This window comes from Sinocyclocheilus grahami, unplaced genomic scaffold, assembly GCF_001515645.1.
Source record: "Sinocyclocheilus grahami isolate Dianchi unplaced genomic scaffold, SAMN03320097.WGS_v1.1 scaffold57.1, whole genome shotgun sequence".
In the NCBI taxonomy this organism is placed as follows: Eukaryota; Metazoa; Chordata; class Actinopteri; order Cypriniformes; family Cyprinidae; genus Sinocyclocheilus; species Sinocyclocheilus grahami.
The window spans coordinates 518,895-531,538 of record NW_015505236.1 but is presented as its reverse complement, the minus strand read 5'-3'; the positions used below and the strand labels follow the sequence as shown (position 1 = coordinate 531,538).

The 12,644-nt window shown below is 36.6% G+C and overlaps 2 protein-coding genes across 6 annotated transcripts in view; both read left to right on the top strand.

Annotated features, from left to right (window-relative positions):
* LOC107584077 (syntaxin-4-like) overlaps positions 1 to 8,258 on the top strand; it is a 14,752-nt gene extending 6,494 nt beyond the window's left edge. Inside the window, exons 8-11 of one of the 5 annotated variants that reach the window (XM_016270491.1) lie at positions 4,092 to 4,229; positions 6,302 to 6,412; positions 7,638 to 7,748; positions 7,888 to 8,258. In XM_016270491.1, the coding sequence (XP_016125977.1) occupies positions 4,092 to 4,229; positions 6,302 to 6,412; positions 7,638 to 7,748; positions 7,888 to 7,941 (414 nt within the window). In that variant the 3' untranslated portion in view covers positions 7,942 to 8,258. Of the gene's footprint in view, positions 1 to 4,091; positions 4,230 to 6,301; positions 6,413 to 6,502; positions 6,582 to 7,637; positions 7,749 to 7,871 lie in introns of those variants that run through there. The other 4 variants (XM_016270490.1, XM_016270493.1, XM_016270492.1 and 1 more) reach the window with 4 other exon arrangements.
* A 1,133-nt stretch (positions 8,259 to 9,391) lies between these two features.
* Positions 9,392 to 12,644, top strand: part of calcoco2 (calcium binding and coiled-coil domain 2) — a 13,336-nt gene continuing 10,083 nt past the window's right edge. The window contains exons 1-2 of the mRNA XM_016270489.1: positions 9,392 to 9,615; positions 9,957 to 10,163. Coding sequence (XP_016125975.1) covers positions 9,984 to 10,163 — 180 coding nt within the window. The 5' untranslated portion in view covers positions 9,392 to 9,615; positions 9,957 to 9,983. The remainder of the gene's footprint in view (positions 9,616 to 9,956; positions 10,164 to 12,644) is intronic.

Here is a 12,644-nt window from a genome sequence, read left to right as displayed (position 1 = left end):
AAACATCCGAATAATCGAAAACCGGTGAAATATCGGGTGGTGTGTACTTCCTAATGTCCAGCAATTCGTCTCTGGTGAAACTGATTGCAGGGATATAACTAAAGACAGGACAAACTAACAAAAACATAAAAACAACTGCGGAGCACACCGCGGAGGCAGCCATCAGCGTCGGCGCCATCAAATACATTCATATGCATAACTGAAAAACCTCTTACATACACTAGTGAAATCTCTTATAAACCTTAGTGAAATACATTCATATGCATTACTGAAAACCTCTTACATTCTCTAGTTAAAACACTTATCAACCTTAGTGAAATTCATTCATATGCATAACTGAAAAACTTCTTACAGGAGTGAAACGAAAAGATCAACCGTAGTGAAATTCATTCATATGCATAACTGAAAAACTTCTTACAGGAGTGAAACGAAAAGATCAACCGTAGTGAAATTCATTCATATGCATAACTGAAAAACTTCTTACAGGAGTGAAACGAAAAGATCAACCGTAGTGAAATTCATTCATATGCATAACTGAAAAACTTCTTACAGGAGTGAAACGAAAAGATCAACCGTAGTGAAATTCATTCATATGCATAACTGAAAAACTTCTTACAGGAGTGAAACGAAAAGATCAACCGTAGTGAAATTCATTCATATGCATAACTGAAAAACTTCTTACAGGAGTGAAACGAAAAGATCAACCGTAGTGAAATTCATTCATATGCATAACTGAAAAACTTCTTACAGGAGTGAAACGAAAAGATCAACCGTAGTGAAATTCATTCATATGCATAACTGAAAAACTTCTTACAGGAGTGAAACGAAAAGATCAACCGTAGTGAAATTCATTCATATGCATAACTGAAAAACTTCTTACAGGAGTGAAACGAAAAGATCAACCGTAGTGAAATTCATTCATATGCATAACTGAAAAACTTCTTACAGGAGTGAAACGAAAAGATCAACCGTAGTGAAATTCATTCATATGCATAACTGAAAAACTTCTTACAGGAGTGAAACGAAAAGATCAACCGTAGTGAAATTCATTCATATGCATAACTGAAAAACTTCTTACAGGAGTGAAACGAAAAGATCAACCGTAGTGAAATTCATTCATATGCATAACTGAAAAACTTCTTACAGGAGTGAAACGAAAAGATCAACCGTAGTGAAATTCATTCATATGCATAACTGAAAAACTTCTTACAGGAGTGAAACGAAAAGATCAACCGTAGTGAAATTCATTCATATGCATAACTGAAAAACTTCTTACAGGAGTGAAACGAAAAGATCAACCGTAGTGAAATTCATTCATATGCATAACTGAAAAACTTCTTACAGGAGTGAAACGAAAAGATCAACCGTAGTGAAATTCATTCATATGCATAACTGAAAAACTTCTTACAGGAGTGAAACGAAAAGATCAACCGTAGTGAAATTCATTCATATGCATAACTGAAAAACTTCTTACAGGAGTGAAACGAAAAGATCAACCGTAGTGAAATTCATTCATATGCATAACTGAAAAACTTCTTACAGGAGTGAAACGAAAAGATCAACCGTAGTGAAATTCATTCATATGCATAACTGAAAAACTTCTTACAGGAGTGAAACGAAAAGATCAACCGTAGTGAAATTCATTCATATGCATAACTGAAAAACTTCTTACAGGAGTGAAACGAAAAGATCAACCGTAGTGAAATTCATTCATATGCATAACTGAAAAACTTCTTACAGGAGTGAAACGAAAAGATCAACCGTAGTGAAATTCATTCATATGCATAACTGAAAAACTTCTTACAGGAGTGAAACGAAAAGATCAACCGTAGTGAAATTCATTCATATGCATAACTGAAAAACTTCTTACAGGAGTGAAACGAAAAGATCAACCGTAGTGAAATTCATTCATATGCATAACTGAAAAACTTCTTACAGGAGTGAAACGAAAAGATCAACCGTAGTGAAATTCATTCATATGCATAACTGAAAAACTTCTTACAGGAGTGAAACGAAAAGATCAACCGTAGTGAAATTCATTCATATGCATAACTGAAAAACTTCTTACAGGAGTGAAACGAAAAGATCAACCGTAGTGAAATTCATTCATATGCATAACTGAAAAACTTCTTACAGGAGTGAAACGAAAAGATCAACCGTAGTGAAATTCATTCATATGCATTACTGAAAACCTCTTACATCCACTAGTGAAAACTCTTATAAACCTTAGTGAAATACATTCATACGCATTACTGAAAACCTCTAACATACACTTGTTAAAACACTTATCGACCTTAGTGAAATTCATTCATATGCATAACTGAAAAACTTCTTACAGGAGTGAAACGAAAAGATCAACCGTAGTGAAATTCATTCATATGCATAAGTGAAATAAGTCAAGATTTCAGTAGATGATGAGAGCTAATTTCACTTGAAACGGAAGCTGTGTCAACACTTCCGTTTAATTTGGGAATACATTCATATGCATAACTGAAAAACCTCTTACATACACTAGTTAAAACACTTATTGACCTAGAACATAGAACTTTTATTACCAAAACGAATAAAAACACACCATGCTATAGGGCAGGCTATGCCTAATATAAAATAACTTACATAAAGTTTAAATAGGTATACAAAACTGGAAATAAGTTAACGTATAATATAACCAAATAAATAAGAATGACGGTTTATTAGCAAAACAAATAAGAAAGCTTGGAGGCACGGCATACACCTTGATGTCAAATAAAATCAATACATTATACAAAGTTTAAATAAAGTAAAAATCAGCAAACCAATTGTGGAACAATTAAATGAGAAACGAATGTTTAAAAAAAACTTCCAAAATCACCTTAGATAAACGGCAAAGTTGATAAGTGTTTTAACTAGTGTATGTAAGAGGTATTTCAGTAATGCATATGAATGAATTTCACTAAGGTTGATAAGTGTTTTAACTAGTGTTTGTAAGAGGTATTTCAGTAATGCATATGAATGAATTTCACTAAGGTTTATCAATGTTTTTCGTTTCACTTGTGTTTGTAAGAGGCTTTTCAATAATTATGGCCTATACGGCCCCTCATACTTTCCCCTAAGCATAAACAACGCTGATTACACAGATTACGTTCATGCACGCGCTTTCTCCCCCGAACGTAAACAATGCTGATCACGTTGATTACACTCTTGGGTACTCTCCAAAATGGCGGAACTCGGGGGAGAAGAATGGTTGAATAAATTATTTCAGTTTTCTTTGCGCTCATTTGTTTTCTCATAGCTTCGCAAGACTGAAGTTGAGCCACTGATGTCACATGGACTGTTTTACCAATGTCCTTACAACCTTTCTGGACCTGAGAACATTACAGTTGCGTTGCTGACCTATGTAGGGTCTGAGAGCTCTCACATTTCATCAAAAATATCTTAAGTTGTGTTCCAAAGATGAACGAAGTTATTAATGACAGAATTTTCATTTTTGGGTGAACTAACCCTTTAAATGTCACATTTCTAGTCTTCTCTTTTGCTTTCTTTGGAATGGATGCGTTTCATTTGGTAAGATCCTTTTGGGAACTGTTCCATCTAAAATGTAATTGTTATTTCTTGCTTTTGATGAAGTTGATTAGCCTATCCGGCTATTTAGTGATATAATCATTTATAATAAATAGGGACATTTTCCTGTTTTTTGCCCCTTCTCTTTCAGAGTTTCTTGTGAAGCAGTAAAAACAAGAAATATTAGGCAAAGACCTACAGTTGGAACTAAGAATGCTGGGGGCACCTTTGGACAAAGTATCTTTTAGTGTTATTGCCTTTTTATTCCAGATAAAGGAAATCTGGGCTGTCAACATCATTAAAAGCAATGCTAGAAGTAAATGCCCCTCATTTTCAGTACCTCCTTTATAGATTTCCACTTCTCTTTTAGACTTTTGATTACTGTCATTCTTGCCCTTCAGCTCATATATTCAGAACCCTTACACCCCCTTTGCCTGAAACGAAGCATCACCACCATGAAACATTTCACCATAGTGTCCTATAGGTCACATGATGTGAAAATCCTGTTCAGTGTCTTGAACCCTTGTTTAAAAATCAATTTGTTCTTGCAGATTTTGAATGATGCTAAAGCTACCAGACAGGCTCTGAACGAGATTGAGTCACGGCATGATGAGATAATCAAGCTAGAGAAAAGTATTAAAGAGCTACATGATATGTTTCAGTACCTTGCAATGGAGGTGGAAGCACAGGTGAGATGAACACACTGTTTAGTTCATTCCTCAGATGTCTAGTAAATTAAAAACCATGATGTTTTATCATTTAAAAAACATAGTTTCATTTAATGTTATTTTTGTCCATATTTTAATTTAAATACACTAGTGAAAACTCTTATAAACCTTAGTGAAATACATTCATATGCATAACTGAAAAACCTCTTACATACACTAGTTAAAACACTTATTGACCTAGAACATAGAACTTTTATTACCAAAACGAATAAAAACACACCATGCTATAGGGCAGGCTATGCCTAATATAAAATAACTTACATAAAGTTTAAATAGGTATACAAAACTGGAAATAAGTTAACGTATAATATAACCAAATAAATAAGAATGACGGTTTATTAGCAAAACAAATAAGAAAGCTTGGAGGCACGGCATACACCTTGATGTCAAATAAAATCAATACATTATACAAAGTTTAAATAAAGTAAAAATCAGCAAACCAATTGTGGAACAATTAAATGAGAAACGAATGTTTAAAAAAAACTTCCAAAATCACCTTAGATAAACGGCAAAGTTGATAAGTGTTTTAACTAGTGTATGTAAGAGGTATTTCAGTAATGCATATGAATGAATTTCACTAAGGTTGATAAGTGTTTTAACTAGTGTTTGTAAGAGGTATTTCAGTAATGCATATGAATGAATTTCACTAAGGTTTATCAATGTTTTTCGTTTCACTTGTGTTTGTAAGAGGCTTTTCAATAATTATGGCCTATACGGCCCCTCATACTTTCCCCTAAGCATAAACAACGCTGATTACACAGATTACGTTCATGCACGCGCTTTCTCCCCCGAACGTAAACAATGCTGATCACGTTGATTACACTCTTGGGTACTCTCCAAAATGGCGGAACTCGGGGGAGAAGAATGGTTGAATAAATTATTTCAGTTTTCTTTGCGCTCATTTGTTTTCTCATAGCTTCGCAAGACTGAAGTTGAGCCACTGATGTCACATGGACTGTTTTACCAATGTCCTTACAACCTTTCTGGACCTGAGAACATTACAGTTGCGTTGCTGACCTATGTAGGGTCTGAGAGCTCTCACATTTCATCAAAAATATCTTAAGTTGTGTTCCAAAGATGAACGAAGTTATTAATGACAGAATTTTCATTTTTGGGTGAACTAACCCTTTAAATGTCACATTTCTAGTCTTCTCTTTTGCTTTCTTTGGAATGGATGCGTTTCATTTGGTAAGATCCTTTTGGGAACTGTTCCATCTAAAATGTAATTGTTATTTCTTGCTTTTGATGAAGTTGATTAGCCTATCCGGCTATTTAGTGATATAATCATTTATAATAAATAGGGACATTTTCCTGTTTTTTGCCCCTTCTCTTTCAGAGTTTCTTGTGAAGCAGTAAAAACAAGAAATATTAGGCAAAGACCTACAGTTGGAACTAAGAATGCTGGGGGCACCTTTGGACAAAGTATCTTTTAGTGTTATTGCCTTTTTATTCCAGATAAAGGAAATCTGGGCTGTCAACATCATTAAAAGCAATGCTAGAAGTAAATGCCCCTCATTTTCAGTACCTCCTTTATAGATTTCCACTTCTCTTTTAGACTTTTGATTACTGTCATTCTTGCCCTTCAGCTCATATATTCAGAACCCTTACACCCCCTTTGCCTGAAACGAAGCATCACCACCATGAAACATTTCACCATAGTGTCCTATAGGTCACATGATGTGAAAATCCTGTTCAGTGTCTTGAACCCTTGTTTAAAAATCAATTTGTTCTTGCAGATTTTGAATGATGCTAAAGCTACCAGACAGGCTCTGAACGAGATTGAGTCACGGCATGATGAGATAATCAAGCTAGAGAAAAGTATTAAAGAGCTACATGATATGTTTCAGTACCTTGCAATGGAGGTGGAAGCACAGGTGAGATGAACACACTGTTTAGTTCATTCCTCAGATGTCTAGTAAATTAAAAACCATGATGTTTTATCATTTAAAAAACATAGTTTCATTTAATGTTATTTTTGTCCATATTTTAATTTAAATCTGTTTTCTACGTGAAATAAAAAAAAACAATTTCAGGGTGAAATGGTAGACCGGATTGAGGAGAACATTAAGAGTTCCCATAACTACGTGGAGAAAGCTGTTGCCGACACAGCTGCTGCTGTAGAAACTTCAAAAAAAGTGCACAAGGTGAGTAACTTATTAATATGATTATTTATCTATTGACACAATATCATTACATCATTGACCAGTGTGAATTATCACATTTCTTCTTCACAGAAAAAATTATGGATTGCCTTATGCCTTGCTATTTTAATTGTAATAATAGCCATTATCCTGGCTGTCAGTTTAGGTTGAGGTAAGTTCCATCAATTGTATTGAATTTGAATGTTAACTTTATGCAAGCTATTTAAAGGGATAGTTCACCCAAAATTGAACATTTACTCACCCTCAGGCCATCCAAGATGTAGGTGATTTTCTTTTCTTCAGTAGAACAGATTTTTAGCTGAAACCATGGTCCTTGGTGATTCATAACATGCAACTCAGTGGACACCCATTTCATTTTTGAGAATAAAAAAAATCATATCAAGGCACACCAAATTAACACCTGTGGCTCCTGATGATATACTGAGCTCTTATGAAGCGAAACAATCGGTCTGTACAAGAACCTGAACATTATTTACAACATTACCTGTAATCAATAGCCTCAGGCAACAGGGAAATCAATTCTTTTCCACAAATAGTTTTTTCAGACAGTTCGTTTCAATTAACTGGTTTAATTCAATAGTTCTTTTACATAATCACGCAAGGATGTAACACATACGCAATTGTATTATTAAAGCACCCATTAATCATTTGAAATGTGGATGTTTTACATGTCTAATGCATATACAGTGGCTAAACTTGTGTTCATCAGCTAAATAATTTTATTTCGCCCCTTCATACAAGTGCTTGGTTCATGCACACATCACCGGCTCATCAGTCCGAGTCAGAACTGTTTTCACATTTCAATGACTGTTTGAGGACTGGATCGCTGAATGAGTTGGCAAAAAAATCATAGAATCATATACACAGATATTTTGGCTGATTTCAAGTCGGAGTTGACTGTCAATCATGTCCAAAAGTGAGTTTTGATTGAGTAACTTGTAGATCTGTGCTGCTCAAACCACAAACTGTTTCAGACAGTTCTGTACAACCGGTTCAAAAGAATGATTTGTTTGCAAACTGGACATCACTCAGGACCATTTAACTGAGGCTATGGATTACAGGTAATAATGTTTTTAAAAAACATTTAGTTTCATGCACAGACTGATCATTTCGCTTCATAAGACCTCAAAATATTGTCAGGAGCCACAGGTATTAATTTTGTGTTCCTTGATATGCCTTTTTTTTTTTTTTTTTTTTGCAATGACAGGCAGCAACTGACTTGCATTTTATGAATCATCAAGGATCACCGTTTCAGCCAAAAATCTTCTTTACTGTTCTCCTGAAGAAAAAAAGTCCCCTACATCTTAATGACCTGAGGGTGAGTAAACAGCAAATTTTTGTTTTTGGGTGAACTATCCCTTTGTGCCCAAATGTGTTACAGTTCTGTCATTTTTATTCATAGTTATTTGATATTTAAATCATGTATCCATTTTCTTTACAGTTTTTTCCTTTATTAGATTTCTTGTTGCCCGTCAAGCACTGGGTTTTTTCTTCCTAAACTGTCTTCCTGAAGTCCCTCTAACAAACAACATCGCCATGTGTAAACATGACCATTATTGGTATCCCAACTGTTTTGGTAGCTACATTTGCTTAAATTTTTAATTGTTGATCTGTTGATTTAGCTGTTTTGTCCTATAATTTCCTGAAAATGTGTCTGCTGCACCACTTGGACATTTAAAAAGTTACATGGTAAAAACGGTTTGAATTAACTGATTGCTTTACTGACTGTATTTCCAAGATGGTGGACTTCATTTGCAACACCAACACTAAAACATGGTCATATAGGGTAGATGAAGAAGAAATGCTAATGATATTCCTAATATATAACGCTTCCATTCGGAGACAAGCTCAAGAACTCTGAGTGATGGGCTATTTGTCTTTGCCCTAATATGTTTATAAGATGTATTTTGTGTTATCTGTTGTGATTTATCCTTTTGTAATGCCATTTCAAACTTGAAATTCGCCAAAGCATTCATGGTCATCTGTATATATATATATATATATATATATATATATATATATATATATAACAACTAATTTTATACTCTGCTTTGCATTATAGTAACTACCTTTCAAAATACTACTTCTCTTGGTCACACAATGACATGTCGCATATGTATGTATATTTTAACTCATTTGTGCTCTGTCCCAGTAAAGACATGCACTTTTAAGAACTGATTATGTACAGTTACTTGTTTAGTGCCTCAACCTTGGTGCCTGTACTTGAGCAGTAATATATGGAGTACCCACTGTGTGGCACTATATATGTCGAGATCACCAAGAATGCAGTTTATTTGGTTTCAGTTTGCAGCCTGTAGCCATACTGCCACACATTTAATTCATTCTGATGTAAAATTGTAATTTTTAAATAAAGTACATATTATATATTTGATTGTTTTGTAATGTTTTTCTTGTCTTATCCTATTTTTTTTATAATTTTGATTTGAATTTTTTACCGTTCAAATACAACTGATTGGATGATATACAGTTGAAGTCAGAAGTTTACATACACTTTGCAGAATCTGCAAAATGTTAATTATTTTACCAAAATAAGAGGGATCATACACAATGCATGGTATTGTTTTTAGTACTGACGTGAATAAGATATTTCACATAAAATGTTTACATAGTCCACAAGAGAAAATAATAGTTGAATTTATACAAATGTGTTGTGATCTTAGTACCTGAATGATCCACAGCTTTTTTGTTGTTGTTGTTTTTTTTAGTGATAGGTGTTCTTGAGTCCCTTTGTTTGTCCTGAACCTGAACTGTTAAACTGCCTGCTGTTCTTCAAAAAAAAATCCTCAGGTCCCAGAAATTATTTGGTTTTCCAGCATTTTTGTGTATTTGAACTCTTTCCAACAATGACTGTATGATTTTGACATCCATCTTTTCACACTGAGGACAACTGAGGAACTCGTATGCAACTATTACATAAGGTTCAAACGCTCACTGATGCTCCAGAAGGAAAAACCATGAGACTGTAGTCTCGATCCTCATAACTTTGGATGACATAATACACGGGAATCCCCAGTAGTTTCATTTGGACAGTCATAGATGGCACCGACCTGCGCATAGAACTACATCTCCCAGATTGTGTTTACTAGTTTGCTCCCATTTATAGCAACTGCCGTGTATCTCTCGCCGCCTGTTCAACACGGTCTGGACTGCGACAGGAGGTTCAGGTAACATTTTATTTATGGAAGTTGTTTATTGTGAAAATATCACCATATTAACACGCCAAAGCGTTGGTTTGTCCAATGTTTTATACTGATTTGAAACTATAAAAAGTTTTCATTTTAAGATTGCAAGTCGTGTCGTGTTTACTTAAACACTTTTTTGTGTTTAAACAATATTTTATTATATACCCATGTAACAAAATCAAAATCTAGCACGTTGTCAGTCGAGTCGCTTTTGTTTGTCCTCGTTACGCCCTTACATAATGAAAGTGAAAGAATAACTCAACAACGGCAAAACCAAGCATAAAGAAGCTTTTGACTAAAATAATATTTTGGGGCATTGAAAGGTGACTGTGTCCCACATAAACACCGGGATGAATGACGGAACGGAGGAAGAGACGGCCCCCGTTATAATGGAGACTTCATCGTACTACTCGCAAGTAGTTTTCAACGATGTTCCTCCATCATATCCGCCAAACACCGCAGTTACGTGCCGGTACACCCTGACCGGTGCTGTGCAGCCCAACCCGAGCGACTGGATCGGTATCTATAAGGTGTGTAAGAAGTAACAGCATACACTATATTTCCTGTATTGCAGTGGTTCTCAAACCTGTTCTGGAGTACCCCCAGACCTGCACATTTTGTATGTCTCCCTCATCTATCACCTGATTCAAATCATCAGCTCATTAGTGGAGACTGCGTGACCTGGGTCGTTTCTCAATACCAAGTACGCAAAGCTCGGACTTCGCAAGTTCGACTCGGGAGGAACAGCGGCGTACTTGATAACGTCAGTCAGCTCGCCTTACTCCGGTTATCTACACTATAGCCTATATGTAGTAGGCTACACTATATGTATTTACATACGACAAAATATGATATCAAACACCACCGCCTCTTTTTGTTTTCATTTAAACATATTAATAGCCGCAAAAATGTGGTTCATGCAACGCGTACACGCATTCGTTTTCATTTTAAAAACATAAAACATTAATATATGGTTTAGGTAATATGTGCACATACTTTGATTATCTTCACTGTATGTATAATAAAATGAAATATGACAAGCACAACTCTGCCTTTTTTGTTAAATGTCAGTTTTAATGAACAATAATAGCCATTATAAAAGTATAAGTATAAAGTATAAGAGACTTATGTAATAGGAAATAAAGACAAAAGCAAACAATTCAGTCAAATGAATGCAACAAAGTCAGCGCTGTATTACGATTAATAAATAAATAATTTATGAAACAACTTTGTGCTCAGCCAAAACGATATGACCTGGAAGAAATAATAGATTCATGAGACCAAAGATATGATATACCCAAAACGGATTTTACCTCATGTTCAACCACTACAGAGACATCAGAGCCAGCGGCAAGAGTCAGAAAAACGTCTCAGGTTACTTATGTGACCATGGTGCCCTGAGTAGGGAACGAGACACTGCGTACTCTAGGGGTCGCTATGGGGAACGCCTCGTCGTGGCCCGTGTCTGAAGCATACATTGAAAAAACACCAACAACACGTTGGCCGGCGACAGCCCATGACGTCACTACTGGTGCGACTATTAGTACAAATAGGCTCCGGGAGAACATGTCATTCACTTCTTCGTCTGAAGCTTGCGTTCGAAGCATGGCAGGAAGCCTAGAGGACGCAGTGTCTCGTTCCCTACTCAGGGAACCATGGTTACATAAGTAACCTGAGATGTTCCCTTTCTAGGGAAGCTCTTGTAAATTACCTTTTTTGTTCGTTGTCTGTCATTTCGAAGCTTAAGTTGCATACGGTTTTCTTTAGTTTTAATTTGCCTAACTATCGATCTGACCCAGTAGACGCCATAATCCCACTCTGTCTCTCTCCCGTCCCGCTTTCCTTTTCTTTAATGGTGGGTGTTTACGCAGTTGGCTAGAGCAGTGGTGATTAGGGAGAACGGAGGTGCTCTCAATCTTGCCCAGGGCAAGTAAGAATGCAACTCAAGGCTGGCAGTCATGCATATGCTCTGGAACAGAGTAATATCGCGTCCCGATCGCAGGCTTTGCGATTAGCAAATCGCAACGTCTCAAATCGTGATTTCCATTCGATTTCGATTAATCGCACAGCCCTACTACATACCCAAACTTACCTGTTAGGGCCAGACTCCTGGGCCTGGGGTAGAACTCCAGGCTTGGAATCAAATGGATTCCTTTAAGGGGATACGACCAAGAGCCTAGTATCATACTCTTGTCTTGGCCTGTCACACAGGGGCTACCGCTTGCTCTTGCATAAGCTCTGAAAGGAACTGTCTCAACAGACCCCTAGTAGCAACACCCTGTTAAAGTAGGTATCCTAGGATACCTAGGTGGAGTGGCGCCCAAGGTAAACAGGGCTCTAACCAGCTCAAGAAAGGGCACGAAGCAACCGCGCGAAGCCCTGACTATATAGGATTTTAGAAAAGAACGCAAAGAACTAGCGTGCGAACTTACCACAATGTGGATTTTAGAAAGTGCACAAAGCCTTCACGTGCACACTTACCATAACATGGATTTTATGATACTGTTCTAAGGGGCTCTCATGGCACTCTGAAAGAGCAGCTCATAGATGGAATGGTGCATCCCAAAACCAATATGTTTGAGAATCACCAACTCGATCTAAGGCATAAAGCTGGATTGGCTAGCAGTAAATATCTAGCTGAGGGGGGGCAAACACCCAGCTCTCAAACGAGAGGGGAGCTCAACCTACCGCATGTTCCAATGCTGGAACAGCTAGCAATAATTTACTTCGCTGAGGGAGCATAGACCCAGCTCTCAACGAGAGAGGGGGCTCGCACAGCATGATCGTTAGAAATCAGAGGGTAAGTGTACTGCAAGCTATCCAAAAAACTGAGTGAAGAGCCTATGTTCATCTGATGCTGCTAGTTCCAGGTGCTCTGGGAAAAACAGAGAACTCAGCTCTCACGTGAGAGGAGAACTCCGAATTCAGAAAGAATAGCGCGCTCATAGGCAACCCTTTGGTAAAAGGGGATCACTGCTAATATTACCACGAGAGCAGCCCACGGAGCGAAC